The 26,137-nt window shown below is 31.3% G+C and overlaps 2 protein-coding genes across 2 annotated transcripts; one reads left to right on the forward strand and one right to left on the reverse strand.

The window, feature by feature from the left end:
* Positions 1-551: 551 nt before the first annotated feature.
* Positions 552-11,401, forward strand: nesd (SHC binding and spindle associated nessun dorma). The gene is made up of 10 exons (XM_090114502.1): positions 552-674; positions 1,024-1,204; positions 1,486-1,699; positions 2,202-2,431; positions 2,747-2,907; positions 3,244-3,454; positions 9,405-9,577; positions 9,928-10,035; positions 10,351-10,499; positions 11,112-11,401. The coding sequence occupies exons 2-10, from the start codon at positions 1,024-1,026 to the stop codon at positions 11,206-11,208; spliced, it is 1,524 nt and encodes a 507-aa protein (XP_089970628.1). The 5' UTR covers positions 552-674; the 3' UTR covers positions 11,209-11,401.
* Positions 11,402-11,894: 493 nt separating this feature from the next.
* On the reverse strand, positions 11,895-23,959 carry LOC149899176 (cytosolic 10-formyltetrahydrofolate dehydrogenase). The gene is made up of 15 exons (XM_090114480.1): positions 23,808-23,959; positions 23,403-23,544; positions 22,876-22,973; positions 19,260-19,396; positions 18,901-19,052; positions 18,669-18,787; positions 18,232-18,498; positions 17,541-18,145; positions 16,902-17,229; positions 14,461-14,623; positions 13,990-14,108; positions 13,494-13,691; positions 12,894-13,066; positions 12,324-12,523; positions 11,895-12,026 (listed from the first exon to the last, which is right to left on the reverse strand). The coding sequence occupies exons 1-15, from the start codon at positions 23,832-23,834 to the stop codon at positions 11,971-11,973; spliced, it is 2,784 nt and encodes a 927-aa protein (XP_089970606.1). The 5' UTR covers positions 23,835-23,959; the 3' UTR covers positions 11,895-11,970.
* Positions 23,960-26,137: the final 2,178 nt, after the last annotated feature.

The following is a 26,137-nucleotide window of genomic DNA, read 5'->3' on the forward strand; positions in this document are numbered from 1 at the left end:
CCGATTTTGATGAAATTTGGCACAGAGAATCTTTAGACCCTGAAAAAGAACATAGGCTACCTTTTATCAAAACACAACGCGGGCGAAGCCGCGGGCGGAAGCTTGTACAATATAATTATAGCATAAAGCATTCCTCAATAAATGGGCTACATAACACTGAAATAATTTTTCAAATCGGACCAGTAGTTCCTGAGGTGTTCAAACAAACAAACTCTTCAGCTTTTTAATATTAGTATAGAATATACCTAGATACATCAAGTAACATGTCTCATGTATTCACACACCAGTATTCACACATGCATTTATTTTACTACCTCATACATTTATAATGACGCGGACGGTAAACTTAACTGTAACCAAAAAGCTATTTTAAATATTAAGGTATCGAAAAGCTGGAAGATCATTATGAGTATATTATTGAACAATTAGTTGTAACTTATATTATTGAACAAATTGTAATAATTTGGTTTTCAAAGTTATAAGCTGCACTTGTCCAAAATGTCAAATGTCCAATTGCCTAGAATCCAATCAACTTGCCAATTCGATTAAAAAACTGTCAACTGACAACAATCAAATTTTAAAACGGATTTTATGTTTTGAAACTGTAAAACAATTAATGAACTGACTGTGATTTTAATTACAAATAACAATTTACATAAACTAAAGGAATAACGGTACGTAAAAGGAAAACAATAAAATATAACTAATCGTTTAATTCGTTCAGTTTACGTATGACTCAGATTTACCGGTCTTTTACAAACCCTTTCATTATTTTAACCTAGATCTTATAATAAGGATGCATCTATTACTTGAACCCGCTATTATATGCAGTTTAATACGTCGGTCATTAATTTTAGTAATGTACACTGTCATTCCCTAATTTAGATAAACTTTATTTGTAGAGAGCTATCTCTCTATATCTCTAATCGTATTCGTAAATTAACCATGGTATGGTACACAAGCCTAGGTTATCTTTGTAAGCACTGTAATTAGTTGAAATAAATATGAAACAATTGATTTCAGATGCCAGCAGTGTACACATTTGTGCGAAGTGACAATGAAATTCTCCAAGAACTACTCAGAGTATTCAGTTCTGGCAGAGGGAATACGAGAGAACAATGGTGTATTCACGCAGAGGCTTTAGTGGAGCCTGTAGGCTGGGATGCACTGTGGAAACTTTCTAAAGAGTTCTGCAAAAAGTTTGGTAAGAATTTTTGTAACACGGCTTAAAGTTAATTTCAATTTCCGAATGCATTGTTATTTTCTTAGCATTAGATTGGAAATTATGAATTTACTAGAAACAATGCAAACAATATCTGTAGGTTAGATTAAAAAAACTGCTTCATCCTATTTAAATAATGTTTTTATCGCAAAGTAAGCTTATTTGCAAAACAAATAAATATCAAGAAAATCCAGTATTCTAATATCATAATAAATTAAGATCTCATTATTACTCTCACTGAAAATAAATGTATTTTCTTCCAGAGGTGAGATTTCCCTGCGTAGCTTATGTGTCAGTAACATCAGTGAACTTTGAGGAACTATCAGCGAACATTGAAGTGCTCAGTGTGCAGCATGAAGGTGTGTCACTACCGGAAACAGTTACTGATGTACCATTAATAGAATTGAGACCGACAATCAAACAAAGAGAGGAGTGTGTGAATGCAGCGAGCACTGCGGAGTTTATTGATTTACTAAGGTAAAGCATTTTTTTACTTAAAACAACATAATGTATTTGTATTGTATTGTAAATTTAACATATTTTTTTACAATATTTTTGATAGCATGAAAGAGACAGATCACAGCAAAAAGTGCTTAAAAAATAATTTTGATGCTTGTAAATTTATTCTCAAGTTCTCTGTTTAGTATGGTACATTCTAGGTTTTTTTTATTAGTATTTGCTTTATTTATTCGTTTTATAGACAAACAATAAAATTATTCCTTATCATATAAGTGCAAGTTAATCCCTACTAATATTATAAATTAGAAAGTAACTGTGTCTGTCAGTCTGTCTGTCTGCTATGCTTTCCCGCTTAAACCTCTCAACCGATTTTGATCAAATTTGGCACAGACAATGTTTAGACCCTGAGAAAGAACATAGGCTACCTTTTATTGCGAAATATGCGGGTGAAGCCGGGGTGGACCGCTAGTCTTGTTATTATAGAAATAAAAACAAAAAACATTTACCCAATTTTTTTTAGATTTTATTATGATAACATTTGGATGCCATGGGACGACCAAGACAGTAAAATACTTCTACCCAAAAATATAGAAGATCGCATGGTGCTATGGTCTGATCTACACAACGGCAAAATACCTGGGTGTGTGGCTCGCTCTATCACACTGTTACGGAATAGTGCAATAAACGCTCATGAGAAATTAAAGGACTTTGAATTGTCAATGTGCGACGACGATCTTGTTGATGAAGATGGTAGTGAATTTACTTTGTTTATTTTACTACAATATTACAATATGTTATTTCATTGCAATATTAGCATATAATGTTCTATAAATTTTCCATATTTGATCAAAAGGATTTAGTCATGAGAACCTAACAAAATATTGTAATTCTATTTGGATTGTACAAAGTTTAGATGTTAGAAGTGATGTGTTATACTTACTTGAATGCTTGTACTTATTTCAATAGATAATTTTATTCTAATTCAAAATATTGCATGCAAGATTCATATTTTTGAAAGCCTTCATATTTTGGTATTATAATTATATACTATTTCTTTTTTCATAGACTCCATGTTACCAGCAAATGATATACTTGCGTATGCCGAAATAAACACAAGGCTAGATGGGATAATGTCCAAATGGAATTTATATGAAGATCCATTAATAAGGGAGCGATACATTGCCAAAGCCAAAAACTTGTGGCAGAAAAATAAAAGTAAAAAGAATGTAAGTTTTTCATTTAGGTACAAGAAAAATTAACAAATTAATAATAATACAACAAACAGACTAGCCATGTGAAATCGAACATAAGAAAACACAAATTCTATGTTCTGAATGAATAAGTTAATTACAAAAAAGAGCGTGTGTGCCGAGCTCACGTGTCAGAAGTAAAACTTTTTTGGCAAGATTAAAATATACCAAAACCGTCGCATTACTCCATGACGTGACGGTATTGACGCGACCTTAAAATTTTAGTCTCAACAAAAAAGTTTCACTTCAAAATATCGTTATATTGTTGAAAAAAATTACACTTTCAATTTAATTTTCATATTTTCTTTCCAGGTTGTAGCGCTATGGCAAGGAGGTTCAATATCAGATTTCACAGAACTATCGAAATTTCTACAAACTCATCTTACAAACGAACACACATTAACTATAACAGCATCTGTGGAAGACGGCTTTGCTTTGGAGCCAGATGAAGTGGTTATATGTAGTAATGCTTATGAAATACCGGAGATACCATTGTCCTGTGTTTCTATATGCAGCTTGAAAGGTATTTTATCTTCATTGTGTGTATCTAATTATTATTATTTTGTTGATTTGAACCATGGTGTCAATATTATATTAGGTCTTTCTGCTTGTGTCTTCACTTGCATTGTTTAAAACTTCATAAATTATATCTTATAACCCTTCTCCTACTGACCTACGAGTTATGTAGAAAAAAAAAGTGCATCCATCCCATTGAGATAATATTACTACGTATGGAGGAGACACCACGAACAAAATCTGTGCGCCATTTTTTTGCTCTAAGTTTTAAAAATTATTATCTAGTTAGGTACTTACCGATGAAAGTTATTCCTTTGCACTTTTCCGTATTATTTGTATTATTTGTGCAATATCACACACACACACGAAGATGCGTTTCACTTTAAAACAAATAAAAAATGAGCGTGCAGTTACGCCATATGGCGTATGTTGAGCGGAATATAAGTGATGTAGGCGGTGTCGTCTCCATATGTATATATCTCAATGATCCATCCATCACCTCATTTTAAAGAAACTTCTTTGATTAGCTGAATGCTCGTGATAAATAGCCAAATGCCAATATTTAATATATTGTTTAACGTAATTGCTCCATCACAGTTGTGAATTATTGTATTGTGGTGATTGTGACTATAAGTGGTGTCAACAGCAAAGTTAACATCAGCTGTTAGATTTTAAATTATAAAATTATTTAAAACGAATTGTATAGTACTTAAATAGAAAATATTAGTAATTATTAACCATTACATTGATGTACAAGTGAAAATTATTGTGAAACACACCTTCTATGGGATCTACGCAACGTTTTGTATAACGCGGAGGTCAACGTGTCAACGGTTATCCAAATTCAAACTTCTTCCATAAACCAGGGGAGTACTAGTTTTATAATTTCATATTTAATTATAAACAACACCTACATTCATTTGTTATACCAACACCGCTCATATTTAATGAGCTACGTCACAATAAATACATTGGCACAAAAGTTACCGTCTCACTTTGCTTGACAAGTTGGAAGCAATTTAGAAGACAAAAACTTATCGCCCCAGACAATATTATTCTTTACTCTTTACTACATCATACCGTTAAACACTTATCAACATTTAGTACTATCATAATAGTATTCAAATATAATTATCTCATACATTTTCTTTCATCTGTTTCAGCAACTAAAAAATACAACATGCTGACCCGCAAGGCAGTAGCTAAGGACATGGAGAACAAATTAAAAGCTACACTCCATGATTTGAAAGCTTCACAATCTTTATGTGAAAAACTCATACAAGAGCGGGATGATAGTGAATTAGAAATTCAAGAAGTAATTAAAAAGAACTCTCTTCTAAAGGCCGAGCTGGCTGAACTACACATGAAATACATTTATAGTGAAGACAAGTGCAAAGCCCTCCAAGACGTTGTGGACAGCTTCCAGCAGTGCTCTAGTGACCATGAGATAGCTCTCAGCCGTATCGCGGAGTTGGAATGTAGCTTAATGGAAGTGCAAGAGGACAATCCCAAGCGGCAATGCAACACACCAAGTAGTCTTCATGATGAATTAGTTGAATGTGGACAGTTAAGTGGCTCTGTAAACTTTAAAAAAATCAATTTCTCTTCACATAAGAAGTTGAAAAAATACCTTAGATTAAGTAAGTTTATCAAGCGTACCCAATCAATTGTTAGAAAGAGTTCTTTAAAAAATGTAGTTCAATTAGAGAAAGACAATAAAAACCTGGTTCAAGAGTTAGACAAATATCATAGGGATCTAGAATACTATAAAATCTTGTATGATGTAGAAACAAATGAATTAAAGGAGAAGATAGACTCTTTAAGTCATATGTTAAATGATGTCAACCAAAAATATTCTGCTGCTCAAATACAAATAAACGAGCATATACAACAGGCAGATGACTTAATTAAGTTGAGTACTGAAAATATGGATCGCTTTGAGTCGCTGACCAATAAATATGTATGTCAGTGTTCAAAAAGTGACAATGAGCAAACGTCGCCCCATAAGCTTGACTGCACAGACATACATAGTGTAAAACCCGTGACAACAATTTCAACTAGTAAAACTAAACACCTTTCCGAGCAGGAAATTTTTGTGTTGTCAGATAATATTGGTCAGGGTTTTGGCGCTATGCTCAACAATTTAGGGCTTAAAGTCACTAATATTTGCACTCCTAACAGTTCATTTAATTATATAATCAAATCACTTGATCATTTCAGCTTTAATAAGAATAATATTGTAATTATACTATATGGAGATAGTTTAAATGTAAAAAATAAGGATATTGATGTAGGATTTCAAAAAATGTTGGAAATTAGTAGTAAGACTAAATGTAAATTTATGTTGTGTACATTGCCATACCTACCTGGTTTGACACAAGAACAAAATAGATTAATTCATAATATGAATTTAAAATTGTATAATGTAACAAATCATCATCGTGATGCATTTATTTACTTTGACATTAATTTGTGTATTAAATCTTTTACTTTGACAAAGAATACAGTGTATCTGCCATCTAGATATAAGCGAGAACTTGCTATGTTAATAGCATATAATATTAACCAGTCTGGTACATGTTCGGTATCAGACCCTGGATCTACTATAATTTTATGTAGTAGTAATTATATACACCAACCTAGTGTTGACAGAAAATCTAGCCCTAAGCTAGATTTAAACTAGTATATAAGACAACAGCTAAGCAGACCTTTTCTATTGTACATCAAAACATTCAAGGCTTGGCTAGCAAATTATTAGAAATAGAATTGTTTTTAAATTATAATAGTATTAAGGTTTTTTGTGTAACAGAACATTGGCTTAAACAATGTCAGTTGTTAATAAATATTGATAATTATAAATTAAAAAGTATATACTTCAGGACATATGCTATTCATGGAGGTTCTCTTATTTTTGTACATAATAGTGTAAAATGCAAAGAACGAACTGACATTGTTAGTCTTTCTGTAGAACGGACCATTGAACTGTCCTGTGTTGAACTGGAGCGTTACATTATTGTTTGCGTTTATAGACCCCCTTCCAGTGACTATAATATGTTTGAGACAGTCATGGAAGAAATATTAAAGCGTTTAAGTAGGAGTAAAAAAAAAGTTATAGTATGTGGTGATTTTAATATTGATATACTTTTACAAACACAAACGGCAACACGAATTGTTAATTTGTTTCAGTCATTTAATCTGTATAAACTTTTTAATGAACCCACACGAATTACACCTACTTCTGCAACCTGTATTGATAATATATACTGCGACTGCATCTGTTTAGAGAAAAATATTCTCAATACACTCACTTCGGATCACTGTGGCCAGAAAGTAGTTTTTGAATGGGATTGCTTACCTGAATTTAAAAGAATTAATGTTAGGCCTATAACTAAAAAAGGCATTAATAAATTTAGAGATAATATTAATAAAAACCTGCCCGTACTGAATGATCAATCCTGTCATAATAATCCTTGTGAAATGTTTAAAAATCTTTTTAATTTAGTTCATAATGAATTTGAAAAAATATTTAAAGTTAAATCTTTAAATATTACCAAGGATTTACCATTTAGTAAATGGGCGACACCTAGCATACATAGGTGTAGGATCGTTCTTTATGAGTTATATGGTATGAAGCAATATAATAAAGACCCATCTTTTCTTAGATATGTTAGAAATTACTCAAAAACTTTTAAAATTGTTTGTTTTACTGCGAAGCGTTTGTATATCAGAGATAAAATACGCGACTCGGATAATAAAGTTAAAACAGTTTGGTCTATTATTAATGGTGAAATGGGTAAAAGCAAATCAAGTAATACCATAAAACTTGTACATAATGGCATGGTTATTGACAAAAATGCTGATGTTGCGCTTGCTTTTGAAGATTTCTTTAGTAGTGTCCCTGCTAGCATTACTAATAATTTAAACTCGTCTTCAGTACTTGCAGAGACCTTTTTGAGGGACCATGTTGCGGGGTGCAGTACATTATTTCAATTGCGTCACGTAACTGCTAATGATATTGTTACAGCATTTAAGACACTTAATTTAAAAAACACTTGTGATCTTTGGGGAATGTCCGTAAATTTAGTTAATAATATAATAGAAAATATTGCAAACAATTTAGCTTTCATATTTAATAAGTGTTGTGACTATGGTACATTTCCTAATTTACTAAAGCTTAGTAAAGTTATACCTCTTTTTAAGAAAGGCGATCAAGAAGACTGTAACAACTATAGACCTATCTCGATTTTACCAACATTAAGTAAGGTATTCGAAAAGTTAATATTAAACCAATTGACTAGTCACTTTGCTTCTAATAATTTGCTGCACACCAAACAGTTTGGTTTCACAAAGGGGCGCTCAACCACAGATGCTGGAGTTGCACTACTAACACATATATATAAGGCATGGGAAAACTCAAAAAATGCTTTGGGGATATTTTGTGACCTCTCCAAGGCATTTGACTGCGTTGAACATTGTACATTATTGCGTAAACTTAATCACTATGGGATTAAAGGACAAGCTCAGAACCTCATAGCCTCATACCTGCATGATAGGATACAAACTGTAGTTGTTAATGGAGAACGTTCTAGCGGTGCGTCAATTAACATTGGTGTTCCACAAGGATCTATTTTAGGACCCTTCTTGTTCTTGGTATATATCAATGATCTACCTTATTATTTACAGGATAGGTGTGAAATAGTTCTGTTTGCAGATGATACCTCATTAATATTCAATGTGGATAGGCATGACCCAAATGTTGACGAAGTGAACAGTACTCTTTTACACATATCCGACTGGTTTACTGCTAATAATTTATTATTAAATGCCAAAAAAACAACTTGTGTTGAATTTTTACTACCTAACGTTAAAAAGTTGAGCAGAAATATTACCTTGAACGGGGAGGTATTACACCCTACAGAATCGACTGTATTTCTTGGGTTAACATTGGACGAGAAACTACAGTGGGGAGCCCATGTCAACACCGCTGCGGGTAAGCTCAGCTCAGCAGCATATGCAGTCCGAAAGGTAAGGCATCTCACCGATGAAGATACAGCTAGATTGGTTTATTTCAGCTACTTTCATAGTATTATGTCCTATGGAATTCTACTATGGGGCAGGGCAGCAGATATAGAAACTATATTTATCTTACAGAAAAGAGCCATTCGCTCTATATATAATTTACGTGCTCGGGACTCACTAAGAGATCTCTTTAAGAATACTGGTATCCTTACTGTACCATCACAGTATATATTTAATAATATTTTGCATGTACACAAAAATGCCGACGTACACACAAGAGTAGGAGATAGACACTGTTATGGCACAAGGAACAGAAATAGAATTGAAATGCCATTTTTCCGATTAGCTAAAGTTAAAAATTCATTTATGGGTCAAGGTATACGCTTTTACAATAGAATTCCTCATAATATTAAAGAGTTTGGTAGTGCTAAATTTAAAACTTATGTAAAAAATATATTAGTTCAGAGAGCCTATTATAGCATTAAGGAATATATGGAAGATGAAAATCCATGGAGGGTTGTCGCGTAAGAACCACAGGACAGTTCTTTGGCATATTATGATATATTATGTAGTTAGATTTAAGTTACAGATTATGTAATATTGACAATATGATTTTAAAAGAGCAACTATGGAGTTTCTTGCCGGTTCTTCTCCATAGATACTGCTTTCCGAATCGGTGGTAAATGTTAAAAATACTTATGTAATGACGATTCGAAAGTGCTACTAAAAGTAGTCTAATTGAATAAATAAATGTTTGAGTTTGAGTTTTGAGTTTGAGTTTGATTATTTTTATTCAATCAAAGTAATCAAGATATGTATTTATTATAGTGCCAGAAATCAGAATAGTATAATATATAGATTAGCCATAGCTTAAAACAGTTATTTTTCTTAATAGTATTCATTTGTGCTATAGCAGGACTACAATATTTATTTCACAGGAGCAACATTAAAAGCGCCAGACATGCGTTCGTGTCTCCTAATGCTGAATGAAGAATGCAGGCTTCAAGACTTGACGCTACACTGTGAACAAGTCAACACAATCATTGTTATGAAATCTGGGAGTCTTCATATGAGGAAGTGTGAGCTTCTCGATGATACTATGAGCAGTCAGGTAAGTTGTTATTTTATTTGAAGTATTAATAAAAAATTGTATATCAAAAATTACATATAAATATCTCCAGTAAATACATCTGAGCTTACCTGTTCAATTATTTTTTATTGTTTTGGATATTAAACGTAATATATAAGAGAGATTAAATTTTGCAGCAGTTATAGCTATTATTTTTAGATAAAAAGAGAAATTTTAATTGTATTTATTTTTAAAGTCATAGAATACCTTTGCTTGGTAATTTATCCCTATACTTTATAATAATATCATCAATTACATTGACTAAAGAAAATTGGTATGTAAATAATTCATTTGTGACTATTCAAAAGAATTATTTTATTTCTTATACTTAGAGTGATTGTGCACAAGGTATTGTCGCTCAGGCGGGCGCTAAAATACTGCTGGAGCATTGCATGTTTGAAAACTTTTATTCCGGAATCGTCGTTCATAAAGGCGCTCAAGTAAGTAGCTATTTTTCAAAATATTGTATTAGAATTTAGTTATATGCATTTTCAATTTAATTTTTTCTTTTTACGAGTTATTCTGATGCATTAGCTTCATATTTGCTTATTTTCGTCAAAATGTGTTCTGCCGTTTTTCTTGAAACAGTAACAAATATCCATTCAAATGCATATCCAAATATTTCTACAAACAATGCAATGTGAGTATGATGGAGGTACAACAGTAGGATGAAATCATTTATGATTCAAATACTTTATAAATTATGGATTCTGAAAAGAAAAAAACACGATAAATTATTTATTATAAAACTTCAGGTTGAACTAAGAAACTGCGTGATAAAAAAGTGCGGTGTCGGCATACAAATGTATCTAGGATCTGAAGTGAAACTAACAGACACAGTCATACAGGACTGCTCTGAACAGAGCATACGCTGTGAAATGGACGATCTTTTGTACCATGAAGAGTAAGTAAAATTTATATAAATAGAATTAATATAAATACTATTAAGTAATTTGACTCATAATCACCTGTTAAAAAGTCTGATTTGTGTAAAATATTCATTAAAATTTACACTTTATTTTAAGGCAGTAATGTTTTCAAAGTCAGTAATTAGAAAACTAATAGACGCGTATTGATTCGGAGTAGTTGTTTATTCTGATATTATTGCCTAACTGATGTATCAGCACAGATTTATTGGTAAATTAAGGCAGTATGCTTTCTACTATTGCTTTTTGAAATTTGCTTCTTGAAGCAAAATATGAATGTGTTTCTGTAAAATAGCATCAGTTTTGTTCTTTCTGTTTGTTCATCTGTTGTCTCTGTTTTTCAATGATGGTTCGGTAGCTTATACATATATTTATTGAAGTGAAACTTCTTTATCGGGGTTGGACAAAAATTTAGTGTAACATTTTTGCGTTACGTCGTACGCGTGACATTTTTGCGTTACGCCGTACGCGTGACATTTTTGCGTTACGCCATACTCGTGACATTTTTAAGGTCATAAAGAAGTTTCACTTCTTACGTGTGTACTCTAGTACACGCATACATTTTTATTTTATTATTTTTCCTTTTTCAGCGCGGAAGGTCTTCACATAGCAGATAATTGTAAAATCGGTTCGGGAGATTTACGCAAAGAGGTTGTAATCGTAAATCAAAATGTTAACATTGGTTAGTTTAAACGTTTACAAATACATGTACTTTAATTTTACAGTAATGTTCGATTTAAATTTTATTATTAAAATAATAAAATAAAATGGTAGCTTTAACTTATAATGTAGTTTATGGAGCTTACGCGTATTTTTAATTTTTATGTTTAAGAAGTGAACAGTATGTTATGTTTGTTCGATATTATATTTTTAAAATATGGTTTTTGGTTTTCATTTGCATTAAACACATACTTTTTGGCCTCATATGATAATCTACATACAAGCTGTGATTTTTTAAAAGTCAATTTCGAGATGGTTTATTTCATTTTAAAATGATTTATAACCCTAGAAAAAAATAAAAAGCAATAATTTAATTTGATTTTCAAACACTTAAATTATATTATAGCGATCGAAATCTGGCAACACAGTGTGATTCTTTTGATGTTGTTGTCTCATTTTAAGAGGGCATGGCAAATATTTCAGGGTATTTCTCATAAATATATAATGGATGTCACACACACGAAAACTGTATTTTTCTTATTTCGTCTATTATCAGTACTACAGATAATATGATAGTTGCAATTAAAACAATAATGTTATACCAATAACAACAATCTTGTTTGTCTCAAAGTTTCAGTTAATATTTGTAAAAGTTAAGTTATAGATAGATAGATATATTAATTGGAATAGGAATAAAAACAAAGCAATATAATTAAAAGATTTTTTATTAAAAATATAAACTATAATAAAACTTAAATACGATATATTTATTGTACATTAATTAGTTTCTTAATATTCTATTGTAATTGTTTTCGTTTTGAGGTATTCGTTGAGTGCATCTTGACCTGTAAACAATGAAATAAGCATTAAAAATACAATGAAAAATTGGATGAGTTAAGTATTAGTTGAAATAGTTATAAAAATGGGATGTACATATTATATACCTACAGAATACAGATATACATATTGTTATCAGTTCAAATATTATTTCCTGAAGAATATGACCCAACATTATGAGAAAATAAGAAGATATTAAAATTAATTGAACTTTTAAATGTTTAAAACAGAACAGAGTTTTGTTAACAATATTGAAAATGAAATATAAATTGGTCAAACATAAAATAATAATAATTTAAGCTTACCTAAATCTTTTCCAAAACCAGACTGTTTGAAGCCTCCGAAAGGCGCTGCTACATCTGTCTTGTTATACGTGTTGACGAATACGGTTCCCGCTTCTATCTTTTCGGCGAACTGCATCGCTCTGGATACATCCTTTGTGAACACACCGCTCGCTAGACCGTATTCTGTGTTGTTTGCGCGACGAATCACGTCGTCGATGCATCTGAGAAATTATTTGTATTAGATTTTCGGTAATAATAAGAGTTTAGATTTTTTTGGCCGGTTTCATAGTTTCTGGGTATATTGTACTGTTTAGCTGATCTGTTAGATTAAATGGCAAATAATTTACAAAAAATTACATGCAAGAGTTTTAGATGGGCTATCCGTTATTTTATCAGCTAGTACTTAGGCCCTATAGATTTAATAACCAAAAAGATGCATATTTTTTTTAAAAACAATATTAATAGATATACATATTTACTTTATTGTGCAACAATATCTATAGTCCCAACTACAAATTACTCGTAGGAAAACTTTTACTCCTAACCGTTCATACAAAAATAATACATTCGTAATTGTATCGAAAAACTCACTTGCTGCTAAACTTGCTAATAATCATAATAGGTCCAAAAGACTCTTCCTTAGCGATCCACATGTCATCTGTGACGTCAACAAAAATGGTGGGTTCCATGAAGTAGCCCGGTCTGTCAACGCGTTTCCCGCCATACACTAGTTTGGCGCCATCTTGAATGCCTCGCTCTACGAACTGTGGACGAATGGTTTTTCAATTTCCAATACATATGTTTTTAGAAGTTACACTCAAAAAGGTAAATAAAGCTTGTAATGTAATATGTGATTTATAATATATATTTTTTTCTTGTTTTATTCGTTTAATGGAACTTATAAGAGAATGGATGTTTTCATTTCACTTTCCGATAAAAGACCAAGCACAGTCTCGTATCAAAATAAAAAGGTACTTTATTCTGAAAATGGTAATTACAAAAGATGTGATACCCATTATTTATTAAATATGTAAAAACAAATTTAAAGCGCAGGATTAGAATTTATATTGAAATTATTAATATAAATTTATCCAATCTTATTCGCCGTTTCTTTACAGTTCCCAGCTTGTAAATACAGATAGGAAGCTGCTATACTATGTTGTCTTCCATAAATAATAGGTTTAAACTCACCTCAATTAATTTATCCATATGTGCTTTATGGTTCTGTGGTCCGTGTGCTGTTCCTCTGTTCAAGGGATCACCGATGCTCATTTTCTTGGTCTCTTCAATTACTCGCCTTACAAATTCATCGTGAATCGATTCCTCTACAAAGAGTCGACCAGCAGCGATGCAGTTTTCACCTTTGTTGAAGAATACGGAACCCATACCCTGGAAATATTTTAGGTAAGTTATATTTTGAACTTCTTTTTATTATAACTCAATAATAAGAGAAACGGTAGAAGATAGATATAGATTGATAAAGACATTAATTTATCCATATAATAAAAATGAATGGCCTAATCTGTTTCTAGGCGCAAACATCGAGAACGGCTGAACGGATTTCATTAATTCTTCTTTTATAATATTCCTTGAAGTACGAGGATAGTTCTTAGGAGAGAAAACATAAACAAATACCACGGGCGAAGCAGGGGTGGACAGCTAGTTTAATATAAAAGTATTCACTTACATTTCTTACAGCCTTGTCTAGATCACAGTCTTCAAAGATGACAAGCGGTGATTTACCGCCCAACTCTAGTGATACTTTCTTCATGTTAGAAACAGCACATGACTTCATGATAGTTTGACCTGAAAGTATTATTAAATTTTTTATCATTATCATATAGATTCTGAAAAAAGAATTGTGTGAAAAATAATTATAAACATTCAGAATAAACAAGTAGGTATTCGTAATTTTTCCTCGTAAATGATGTTACACCAATATCTTTCCCAAATTATATTTATATCGAACCATTCAAGACAGATAAATTGTCTCAAAATATCATTAGCTTTCTACCCTCTCTCTTTATCTCTCCCAGACACAAGAAGAACTTAAAACTTCTCTGTAGTGACGCGAAAGAAATTCAAACAAATTTTCGCATTCATAATATAAGTAAGATTTTTTATTTATTTATATTTCGATTTAAAATAGTATAGTTACCAATCTCAGTACTGCCAGTGAAGCCAAGTTTCCTGACCAACGGATGGTCAGCCAACGCCTGTCCACAAACTGTACCACTTCCAGGAAGAATGTTAACTACTCCCGGGGGAACTCCCGCACGGACACAAAGTTCCGCGAACTTTAGTGCTGTTAGAGGACATACCTGAGATGGAAAATGGGATGTAATTATGTGGAAGAGTAGAAAATGGATAATCAGATGTTTATAGTTAGTTAATTAGTTATGAAGAAAAATGGAAAAGCAGTTGTTAATAGGGAGAAATATGGAAAATGGATTTATTGTTTATTTGTATAAAAAAGGGGGAAAACTTTGAGAAGCAAGATTTAAGCAAAAATGGAAAATTTGAAGTGGGGTAATTGATAGAGGCAGAAATAGGTCTGCGAAAAAGTGATGTTACGAAATTTTACTGGTACATGTTGGTGAATCTTTAGTATGTGTTAATATTCGATGTCGATAGAAAATGGCATTCTGTTACGAGCAAAAAAGGTCTAAATAGATTTTGAGGTATTGTAACTGTATGTATTGGTTTATTACACTAGTTAATATTTAAATTAAAACATAATCTTTAAAATTTTTATCTTTTTCAAGTTTCGTAATATTTTTTGAGTTCATAATTACTGTAGGTACAATCTAATATGATATTTTACGTTTTTAATCTTATATATAAAAATGAATCGCAAAATGTGTTGGTAAGCGCATAACTGGAGAACGGCTGAACCGATTTCGATAATTCTTTTTTTATTATATTCCTTGAAGTACGAGGATGGTTCTTATGTAGAGAAAACGTAAACATGTACCACGGGCGAAGCCGGGGCGGACCGCTAGTCTTCTTATAGGGTCAACCGGGGCAAATGCAACTATGGGGCTATGGCAACTAGTTATCATAACTAATTTATTAGAGTTGTTGTAATATATCGCCACCTATGATTCAATAACTCAACGACTAATAAATCTTACAAGTAATAGATGGTGCCTCTACGATGAAAACTATTTGATTGATAGGCCATTTTGTCAAACCGCTATTTTGAAGTTGGTGTGCGTAAAAACAGGTGTCGAGTTTTACAGACAAAAAAATTGTTTAGGAGTGATTTTTTGCAGGTGTTTTTGATTGGACACGATTATCACAAGCCGTTAAGCATATTTCATTTATATTTTTAATGCGTTAGTTGACTCTATTTTGTGTTATTGATGCAGTTACAATTGCCTCATGAAAATTTCACTGTGGGGTTATTGCAACTGTGAGGTTAGTTACAATAGCCCCTTATATTTTTGTATGAAACTAAAAACACTAGTGATGTGACAGTGTCGATATTTTTATTATGTATCCTTCTTGGTAGTCAAAATATACTTTCTTTATGATTAATTAAAGAAGAACCATCGATTATTTCTTCGATATTATACCCAGAGACGGGTTCATAAGTAAAATTAAAATTAGATAACGCGTGGTTAAAGACTATCTAAAAACGATAGGTAGGATAGTTCTGTGATTGTTCAAGTAATTTTTAGTGAACGGTGGATTAACTAATAAACGTATTTTGTTTGGTTTACGTTTTTAACAATATTTAACACAAAGAATATTATTTGTTCTGACCAAAAACTAAAATTGACTTAGTAGGTAGTACACTGTAATTTTTTTTTGTTGCGATTTAAAGTGGTAAATCAAAGTAGGTACATGAGATTTTCCTCTAAATAATGCGGCGCCATCTACGATCGCAACGTTATTGTATAGATAACGTTATTGTATATATATATAGAATAATAAAAATATATCGATGAATAAGTTTTTTGCATTCCCCACACTAATTCTCTAACAAATAGTTGCATTTGCCCCACATTTAGAAAAATAAGATTTTTCCTGAAAACTCGTCCTTGCTACACGGTAATCCAGTTCAAAATCCTATGAATAACATGAAATCTCATAAATATATTCTATATTCGTTGTTTTATATGAAATAGAAGAAGAGCTATGGCAGTTAGTTGCATTTACCCCCGACTAGGGGTTAATGTAACTTTTTCTACCAATTTTAGGAAATATTCTCACTACCAGTTATTTATAAGACTACTGTATTGCTTGATTGGTTTAAAATAATCTTGAATAAATACAAAAAACAATAAATGGGTCAAATAAATGACCAAATATAAAAGGAGATAACTGCAACCGATCAAACTTGAAACTTGTTATTTTTTAGTTGCATTTGCCCCGGTTGACCCTATATAAAAATGAATCGCAAAATGTGTTGGTAAGCGCATAACTCGAGAACGGCTGATCCGATTTCGATAATTCTTTTTTTATTATATTCCTTGAAGTACGAAGATGGTTTTTATGTAGAGAAAACGTAAATATGTACCACGGGCGAAGCCGGGGCGGAGCGCTAGTTATTTATAGAGATGGCAGCAAAGAAAATAGCAAATTTTAACTTACAGCAGCAGGCTTCATAACAACGGTGTTTCCAGCTGCCAAACAAGCCGCCATTTTCCACGACAACATCATCAAGGGATAATTCCATGGTGTGATGAGCGCACAAACACCAATGGGCTCTTTCTTTGTCATCGTCAAGTTTCTATTTGGTCTTGCATGATTAATAGGTATAGTAGACCCTTGGATCTTATCGCACCATCCAGCGAAATACCTCCATGTTTCTATTGACATTCCTATGTGGGTCTTTAAAGCTAATGTGTAGACTGCACCGGAGTCGATTGACTCGATTGTTGCTAGTTCTTCTTTGTGCTGTTCCATTAGGTCTGCTAGTCTGTTGACAGATTTTATTACTGAGTTTTCAAAGTGATAAATGAAGATAATTATGCTACGATAAACAGCGTGTGCTGATTACACGTGTCAGAAGTGAAACTTCTATGGCAAGATTTAAAGATACCAAAATCGTCGCCTTACTCCATGACGTGTTTGCTATGAGGCGACCTTGCAATTTTACTCTAAAGGAGTTTCACTTCAAAAATATATAAATTGCTTTATCTATTCTGCAGTTATAATAGTTTTGCCAGTAGATTGTTTAAATAATATAATGTCAGGAATGGAATATGCGAAAGGGTTTTTTATACTTACTTAAATAATATTTGCCCTCGTTCCCTAGCACTAATCTTCGACCATTCGCCCTCTTCGAAAGCTTTATGTGCTGCCTTAACAGCCTTGTCAACATCGTTTTTGGATGCGCTTTCTACTGTGCATATAACAGTTTCGTCACTGGGATTTATTAATGTTAATTTCATTCCACTATCAGCGTTAACGAATTCTCCATTAATGAATAATTGTGTAGGGAATTTGATTTTCATTTTATTCACTTCGAGTTCAACACCATCATACACAATTTCTTGATTTCCAGATTCCCCTCTAGCTTTTAGTATCGCGACTGTGTAGAATTCTTCAAAGGTCGTATTCATGTAAATGTCTTCATTTTGTAATTCTACATTGACTATATCTTTAACTTCCTCGACTAATCTAACTACATCCATAGATCCAGCACCGGATTCGAAAAAGTCTGTATCATTTTCAATATCGATTCTAAGGATAGCTTTCCAAATGTTTCTTGCGTTTTCAACGAATTGTTTTTCTTCATCTGTTAATTCTAAAGATACTTTGCTCTCACTAGCCTTGAAGAAGTTTTGTGCTCCAATCATTTTTCCGTTCACTTTTAATCTTTGGATGTTTAACTGAAAATAAAAAATAATAACGTTCATGAAATTGTTACATTTTAGAAAGAGTAACTTCATAGCGTAATTTTTCATTGGGAACTTACCTTAATTCCATCGTTAGCTGTGATCAATAATCCTGCTTCGTGAATAACAGCGGGTTTCTTTAGGCCAGGAATATATATTTTATCTCCTTCTGTTTCATATTCTCCTTCCCAGAGAGACGATCCGAAGAATTTAATTTCAACATTGGCTTCACTTTCTTCATTAACTCCATCTTTGGTTTGAGGTTTAATAAACGTGGTTGCACCTGGTGATGAATCTAATCCTCTGATGAAATTGTGTAAGGCTACACCACCTTTACTCCAGTCGATCTGAAAAAGGAATTAAAACTGCAATAACTTATACTTTTATATGTATCATTAACCATAGTTTTACTTTCTGTTTTAATATCGTCTTTGTATAATTTGGTTAATTTTTGTGTGTTGTTTTTTATTTAATCGAATCTATTGAATATATTAAAGAGGGATGCAATAGTAAATACCTGATGTGTTTCTGGCTTGAATAGAGCTGGATCGTATGTAGCTCCTTCTTCAGTTTGTGTAATTTTTGGTGCCGTTCCATTAGCAACCATATTTACTGATTCTCCTAATGCCTTTATACCTATAAAAGATAATAAAATTAATTTTAATATGTCGATGACTTAATTGTCCCATTACAGGAGCATATAAAGACAATTTGTAACTCATTTTTCGTATAAATAGTAATCTCCGTACCTTCTGGATACAAATATCTGTTGTAAATCGTATCTACTGTGTCATCAATGGTACAGGGGAAAGATTTCTGAAGTAAAATCGGTCCGGTGTCCAATCCATCATCAGCCCAGAATATAGAGAGACCACATGTCGTGTCACCTTCGATGAGAGTCCTGAAATTAATGTATTTAAATTATTTGGATTTGTTTTAATATACGAAACAAATATTTTTAAAATGCTATAATCTGATTTTATACTAATCATGTTCAGTTCATCGGTTTCATCAGTTTTTTTTTACTACATATCGTATAAGTAGTATTGGCTGAAAAAAAATGCTCATTGCATTAATAAAAAGCAAATGAATATTTATAGTAACCAACCAGTTAACAGAAGAGGCTCCCCGATGTCTGGGCAAGATGCTTGGATGGTAGCAGATACTCTGGTATTTGGGGAATAATATAACTTCCATTGGTATGAACTGAGTGCAGAATGGGAGGACGTTTAGCTCTGCGTTTACCTGGAACAAAAGACAATATGTAGAATTATTTTATAACGATTTATCATCATGATGAATTACATAAAAAAATAATTAAGTATGATACTTAATAATACGATTTGCTTAGTTTAAACTCAAGCTTATTTTGAATCATATTTTGAATATATACCACCGCTTTCAGCTTATATTTATTCTTTGATGCGAAAAAACCTACCAAAAATAATCAGAATTTCCTACTAGGTACGTAGTTTGACCTATTTGGCCCATAAATTTTCCTTAATTTAATCTTACCGTTTATACATTTTTCAATATTTACAAACGCGTGCCATTTATCGCTCTTCGATAAAATTATATAACAAGTGTTTTGTTTTGTTATCAGTTATCAATATGCTAATGAGACTGTTGATACGACGTCTCATAGAGTCGAAATCTTTCAATTGTTACTAACTATACAGTCTAGAGAAATATTCACGAATAACACAAAAAATATACCGGTCGAATTGATAACCTCTTTTTTTTAAAGTCGGTTAATAATACAAATACAGGTATGATGGATAGGATTGGCAATATTTAAGTGTGTTGTAGGTAGGTAATTTGGTTGCCTGTGTAAATATTTATAATTTCAATTTAGATATTCAAAACTTAGGACTGAAATCTAGAGACATAAATGTTCTAGGAGATACAAAATTTTTATAGTTTCGTCAGTCTTAGCGTAAGCTTTAATTATTAGAGATTGTTAATCCAATTATATTATGAATTATGTTCAAGTGCTTTTGAGGAATGTCTTGAGAAATTTTGTCGATGTTTCCACATCATTCTGGTAAAAACATTTGAAAGTAACGGTTATTTTAGATTTATATACGGATTAATATGCACGAAAATATAAACAATTTAAACAATAAACATCAATTGTATTAGTCAATAGGTACTAATTTAACAATAAATATAATGTACTTTGGTACCATAATATATGATATTATCTATTAAAGCCTCTAATGTACCTATTCAAAAACAATTTATTGTTTCACTAGAACCACAATATAATACTTAATAGTAGCAAAATAATTTGGAAAATCCAAAAGTGCACGCCTCATAATTTTTTTTTAATAATTATATTTATTAATTATTATTTTTGTTTATTTAATAACAATTAAACCACATCGAATCAGACCCTGTAAAATGAAAGGGTTCTATTCCTGAGCATACTCAAGCGTAAGAGAAAAAAAAAGACTCGATTAGTAAAGTATTTCGGTCGCTATCGTGTTAACAAGAAAATCCTCCGCACATACAGACACACGGACGTCCAAGACAGAACTTTTTTAAACTGTTTTTTAACTAGTTTAAATAACAAAAATGACATCAAAAATATCATGAATGTTAAAAATAGTGTTTTTTCTGAATATGTGTGTGTATGTATTATCTTACAAGTGCAATGTATGATACATAAAGACATTTTAAGTTTGAAAAATCAGATGTTTTGCGCGAAGTGACAGTAGTACCATGTAGTACCCACCTCAACGCTTCGCTTATGAGGCGTGCAATTTACGCTAATAACGTAACGCTACTAGAAACTGTCTTGTGGTCAAAAAATTAGCACACCTTATAAATGATATCAATATTGGTGTATATTAAAGATTTCGTTTAATTATATAACTATGGCTATCTTTATGGTCCCGTGATAACCCATAACCCATGGTTATCACCATAAAACTGATTATTGCGTGTAAAAAGACGAATACGTGATTTTAATAGCGTGTGATTTATTTATTTTTTATCGATTTATATTATTTAAGTATATTATATTTTCGCGTTTTATTACTTAATTATTGAGATCCTGTTACTTTTGTGCTTATGGTAGCATGCAACAAAATGCATTTTAAGACAGAAAGAATTTCAGCTATGAAGTACTAAGCGACCTGCTTTCAAACCATTCCTTAGATATGACTAATCAGATAAATGATATACTGTATTTATAGTACCATCTTTCCTAATATTTATTTAAATGAAAATTAATAAATACTTTTATAAATTAAATCCTATCAACCTGTGTCTATTATGTCGTTAAAGACAAAGGGAATCCCAAGTAATTAACGTATTAAAAACTGTTAATTTATAGGTAAGTATTGTAATATTTTAATCGCTATGCCTATTTGGTATTTTTTGGGAATCTTTCATTTATTACTTACTTATTAGTTATTAGATACATTTTAGACAATAAAGTTGATAAAAAAAAGTTACCCAATTAAAAAAAATCACACATAAATAATGTTTCGTGATGTGTAGGTAATCAATAATTATGTGCTTACAATGTAATAGAAGCATAAATATTCATAAATCATATTGTCCCAATACATATCTGTCTAATAATATTCGCAAAATAACAATAGCTATAAGAGATAAACTAGAAATTGTTGTCACAAAACGACCCCAGTATCAATATATAAATTAACTGCTTCCTCATAGATATTGTTTGAAAATGAGTTCATGTATAGTATCATTAAGAGTCACTGACTGTTTTCGTGCTATTACTAAAGCAAGGTATTGATAAGGTTTGTAGTACACGAGACACATCATTTATGTAGCTAATGATTTGTTTTATAATGATTAGAACGGTAGAAGTATATTTTGCTATCCATTTTAGATTTAGATGTACTCAGTAGGTTTACTAAAGAAACAAAAATTTAACAATCAGCTAAGTAGGAAGTTGCATCGTAAACCTATTAAGTATTACATATAATGTATTGATTAGATGCACTACCTACATAATAATTCAGAGGTATTTATTTTTGAAAACAAATACTAGTCTCCAAGATCTGAGGAAATATGATTTTTTTTAATTAAATTAATATTATATGCGTGAAATGTCAATTTGACAGCTACACAGTGCAAGCAAGTGAATTTTCTGTCATAATTTCCTTTCCACATTTTGTTAACACGGCTACTAGTGAAATAAATTGTCTACATCATGTCATAAATCATTCTAGAATGTACATGGATTGCGGAATCGCCCTCTCATAATATAATCTGCATTAACCACGCAATTTGCATGAAATTCTCAGAATACACATGCAATACAATTTTAAATTAATTCTCGTATGTAGAAGTTCTTGTGATAAATTCTTTCTGTTCTTGGTACATTTTTATGTTATTTCCGATTTGATTAACATTCTGTTTAAATTAGATTAAATAAACTATGTGCTGTCTTTGCCACGATTTTTTATATTGTGCAATCTTTCGGTGTCAATAATAATTAATAGTACTGAGTTTCAAACCCTTTTAAGCAGCTCTTTTATGGCAATGAATAGGTAAAAAACGTGTTTTAATCCACGGTTAAAACGATCTAACAGCTGTCCGTTACTTAGCTTACTTAGCTGTCAGTAACAGCTGATTAGTTAGTAACAGTTTTTATCACCGAATCAAATCATTTTTTAAAATTGATTATTGGAGATTATTCAATATTGGCGAGATTTATATAATTTATGAATTCAAGTGTAACATACCGATTTGTATTCTTCAAGAATTTCCGGAATGACTTTTCCTTTTATTCTCCACGTTTTATATTTGAACAGTGGAACGTTATGTTTGGCGGCAATCGTAGCTAGAAAAAAATAAATAAATTCAACATTGAAATTTATAAATGATTCTATGTTATATAAGATGCATTTTACTCTCCTTAACGACAGTGTTAGAATAAATCAATTATAACTACTGTAACGTATAAAATTACCTTATAATTATAATTAGGTATAATTAAGTTCCATAGATGTAATTTGATGCAATAAAATAATGTTAACAATACTTTAGTGTTATAAAAAATCTTTCTGTATAATTTAAAATTTAACAGAAGATTTTCTCAGCTAAAGTCATGAAAATATAAAACTACAAAACAAAAATATTACATATCTTTTAACTTGAGACTCTCTCAATAAATTAGTTCTTTGCATCATACATCTAAAAATTTCACTTCATTTTTATAAAATATTCTTGTAATAAAAAATTAACTTAATTAATTAAAAAATTAACTTACCCAAAGGGTCTTCTCTGTTGCCTTTATCCAACACTGTAAAAACACCAACCACTTGATGGCCATCTTTTTGTAGTAGTTTGAAAACTTCCGCAGCAAAAGTGCTCTGACCTATTAGAGCAACCCGAAGGGATTTCTTTGGTGCCTAAAAATTCCGAAAAAGAAATTTATAGAACAACACTAATTAAAAGAAAAACGAAAACACTAAAAACTGCTGTCTTTAACATGTAATTAGCACATGAAAAATAAATAATTTTAATACTTCATTCAAATTGCATTTAAAAATCCCCCGAAAAAAAGTTAACACCACTTTATTAAAAAAAAAATAAAAACACTAAAACTGTCGTCTTTGACATGTCATTAGCACGTAAAAAAAAAATAAAAAAAGTAATTTAAATTTCGAATTACCTCGTTAGGCACAGCTATTGGCGGCATTTTCACTGTTTTTAATATTTTTTTTTAATATTCCGTCCAGTTGGCACTATGTCTGGGAGCCGACTAACAAGACGGCAAGCGATTGTTTCCTATATAAAGATGCAACTTATTCACCTCAACCCTGACATTGCTTATCTAAAAGATATGAAATTTTACCATTGTTTTTGAAAATGTGCGAACTGTCATGTACGAACAGCTGATAGCTAGTGTTTTTTGCTATAAACCAATTTAATGGGTTTATTTGTTTTTGTTATAAAAATTGTAAATGTGTAGATACAATAACAAACACTTTATCATATCGTGTAAGGCGCTGTTAGATGTAGACTGTAGAGCATAATTAAATTTATAGTTATTTTTCTGTTGTCTCTTACAAAAATGTCGCCTTATTTAGCATTTATCTGATATCTGTCTATCATCATAATTTATTAGGAACTACCTATTTATACTTTTGAACAATATTTTCACACAATCGGGCAGTATAAACGAAACGCGAGGCATAGAGCGACATTGTTTTTTTTATTGTTTTTCCTAAGCATTTATTATCCGCGTAAATTATAACACATCGGTTCTTTAAAATACTTTTAAAACGCATAATTATTTTTGACGTGTTTTAAATAATTGCCAAACAGACACTTTAGTTTAAGATATGTGCCCTTAATTTATACCGCGACTCTATGAGAGCTAATTATTAGCTCTTATTATATACTTAATTTCCTATTATGTAAAGGATTGAGATATAAATGATGAATTTGTTCGATAAAAACATTGCAATTGGTCATCGACCTACGAATCATTTAACTTCAATTGTCTTCTTAAATATTTATTAAACGGTATGTATCTATTCATGTTATTATTCCATTACCTATATTAGGACTACATTTTCATAGGTTTTTCCATTCATATTAGGTATCTGATTGATTTAAATGTTTACAAAGTGTGTTATTAAATCATACTAAACTAAAATAAATTATAGGTATGGAAAATTACGTGCAAATCAAGAAATAGAGTTGTAGAGCTCTTCTTCATAGGCTTTAACTAATATTGATGCAAAAAATGGTGGTAAAATAATAAATAAACAATAATAATATATTATACTAGCTGTGCCCTTCGGTTTCACCCCCGTGGCTGCGCTCCTGTTTGTCTTAGCGTGATGATAATATAATATAGCCTCGATAAATGGCCTATCTAATACCGAAAGAATATTCAAAATCTCCTTTCCTTCCTCAGATTAGCGCGTTCAAACACACAAACAAAACAAACTCTTCAGCTTTATAATATTAGGATAGATTTATTCGAGTGCAAAGTGAGTGAAGACGAGTGCTTAAGTTAGTAAGTACTTACTATTTAAGCGTTTATCGAAACAGCTGAAATATATCAAAAAATTAAACAGTTTCGCTATGTCATTAAACTTAATCACATTAATGTTTTATGTCTCAACGGCAGAGGGCAAATTAACTGTGATATGATTCGTTGTAAATGATAATTATATTTATTTCATAGAACCATGTGACTGCTTTATGGTAATGTGTGTAATGTGTAGGTACGTGATATTAAATGTATGGCATGTGTACTTATACGATAGGGTGAAATACTTTTTGATAGAAAAACCTAAATGTATAGATATTATCTCAGGTAAGTAAGTACTAAATCGAAATCTTAAATATTAATTGTCACTTTACAATTACAATTACAACAATTGTGTGTGTGTGTGAGTGAGTATGTGTCGGGCACCATTAATTTTTTCTTTTCTTGAACCCTAGGTTTTCCAGTTTGATAATTCTGAAATAAGTATTTCTTATCTAAGTACCTACTATTTGCCTTTTTTGTGAAACTAAGTCAAATAAATGTTACTTCCTTCATTTATTTATTAATTATCCCTACACTACCATCATTTCGATTAACTGCAATCCACTAAATATTCCAAAATCTCAATATCTATCAAGAGATAACGTCACTTTGTTTTTATTTATCTCCACTAGTATTGGCTCACAGCAAGCTCACAGCTATGATGAAGTAACGAACATTCAAACAGACTTTACTTTCACGTATTTAATGCTTATCGTATTAAAATGGCGACTTGTAACCAGTTATAAGCGGTTATTTGTCGATAGGTTCAAGAAAGCCGTCCTATCATTACATCGGGACTTAATTTACCGACCACGTAATATACATAGATTACAGGCCAATGTCTTATGTTCTTGCGTAGGTACATATAATAAGTACATAGTATGTAAGTAAAAGTAGACCTAGGTTAGTTTGTGGAAAGTAAGCGGCATAATATGTGCAGGGTAATATGAGTTTTA

This window comes from Colias eurytheme, chromosome 21 (assembly GCF_061535395.1).
Source record: "Colias eurytheme isolate Ceu_HAF_F1 chromosome 21, ilColEury1 Martin Lab GWU primary, whole genome shotgun sequence".
Classification (NCBI taxonomy): domain Eukaryota; kingdom Metazoa; phylum Arthropoda; class Insecta; order Lepidoptera; family Pieridae; genus Colias; species Colias eurytheme.

Bases quoted from the DNA above. Each gene is read 5' to 3' on its own strand.
- LOC149899176 (XM_090114480.1), bottom strand. From the start codon at position 23,834: ATGCCGCCAATAGCTGTGCCTAACGAG. The intron at 19,053-19,259 runs GTTGGTTACTAT...CATTAATTTCAG, and splicing joins GGAGCCTCTTCTGTTAACTG to GACTCTCATCGAAGGTGACA. The intron at 18,788-18,900 runs GTACGGAGATTA...TATCTTTTATAG, and splicing joins CAGATATTTGTATCCAGAAG to GTATAAAGGCATTAGGAGAA.
- nesd (XM_090114502.1), top strand. From the start codon at position 1,024: ATGCCAGCAGTGTACACATTTGTGCGAAGTGACAATGAAATTCTCCAA. The intron at 9,578-9,927 runs GTAAGTTGTTAT...TCTTATACTTAG, and splicing joins ATGATACTATGAGCAGTCAG to AGTGATTGTGCACAAGGTAT. The intron at 10,036-10,350 runs GTAAGTAGCTAT...ATAAAACTTCAG, and splicing joins TCGTTCATAAAGGCGCTCAA to GTTGAACTAAGAAACTGCGT.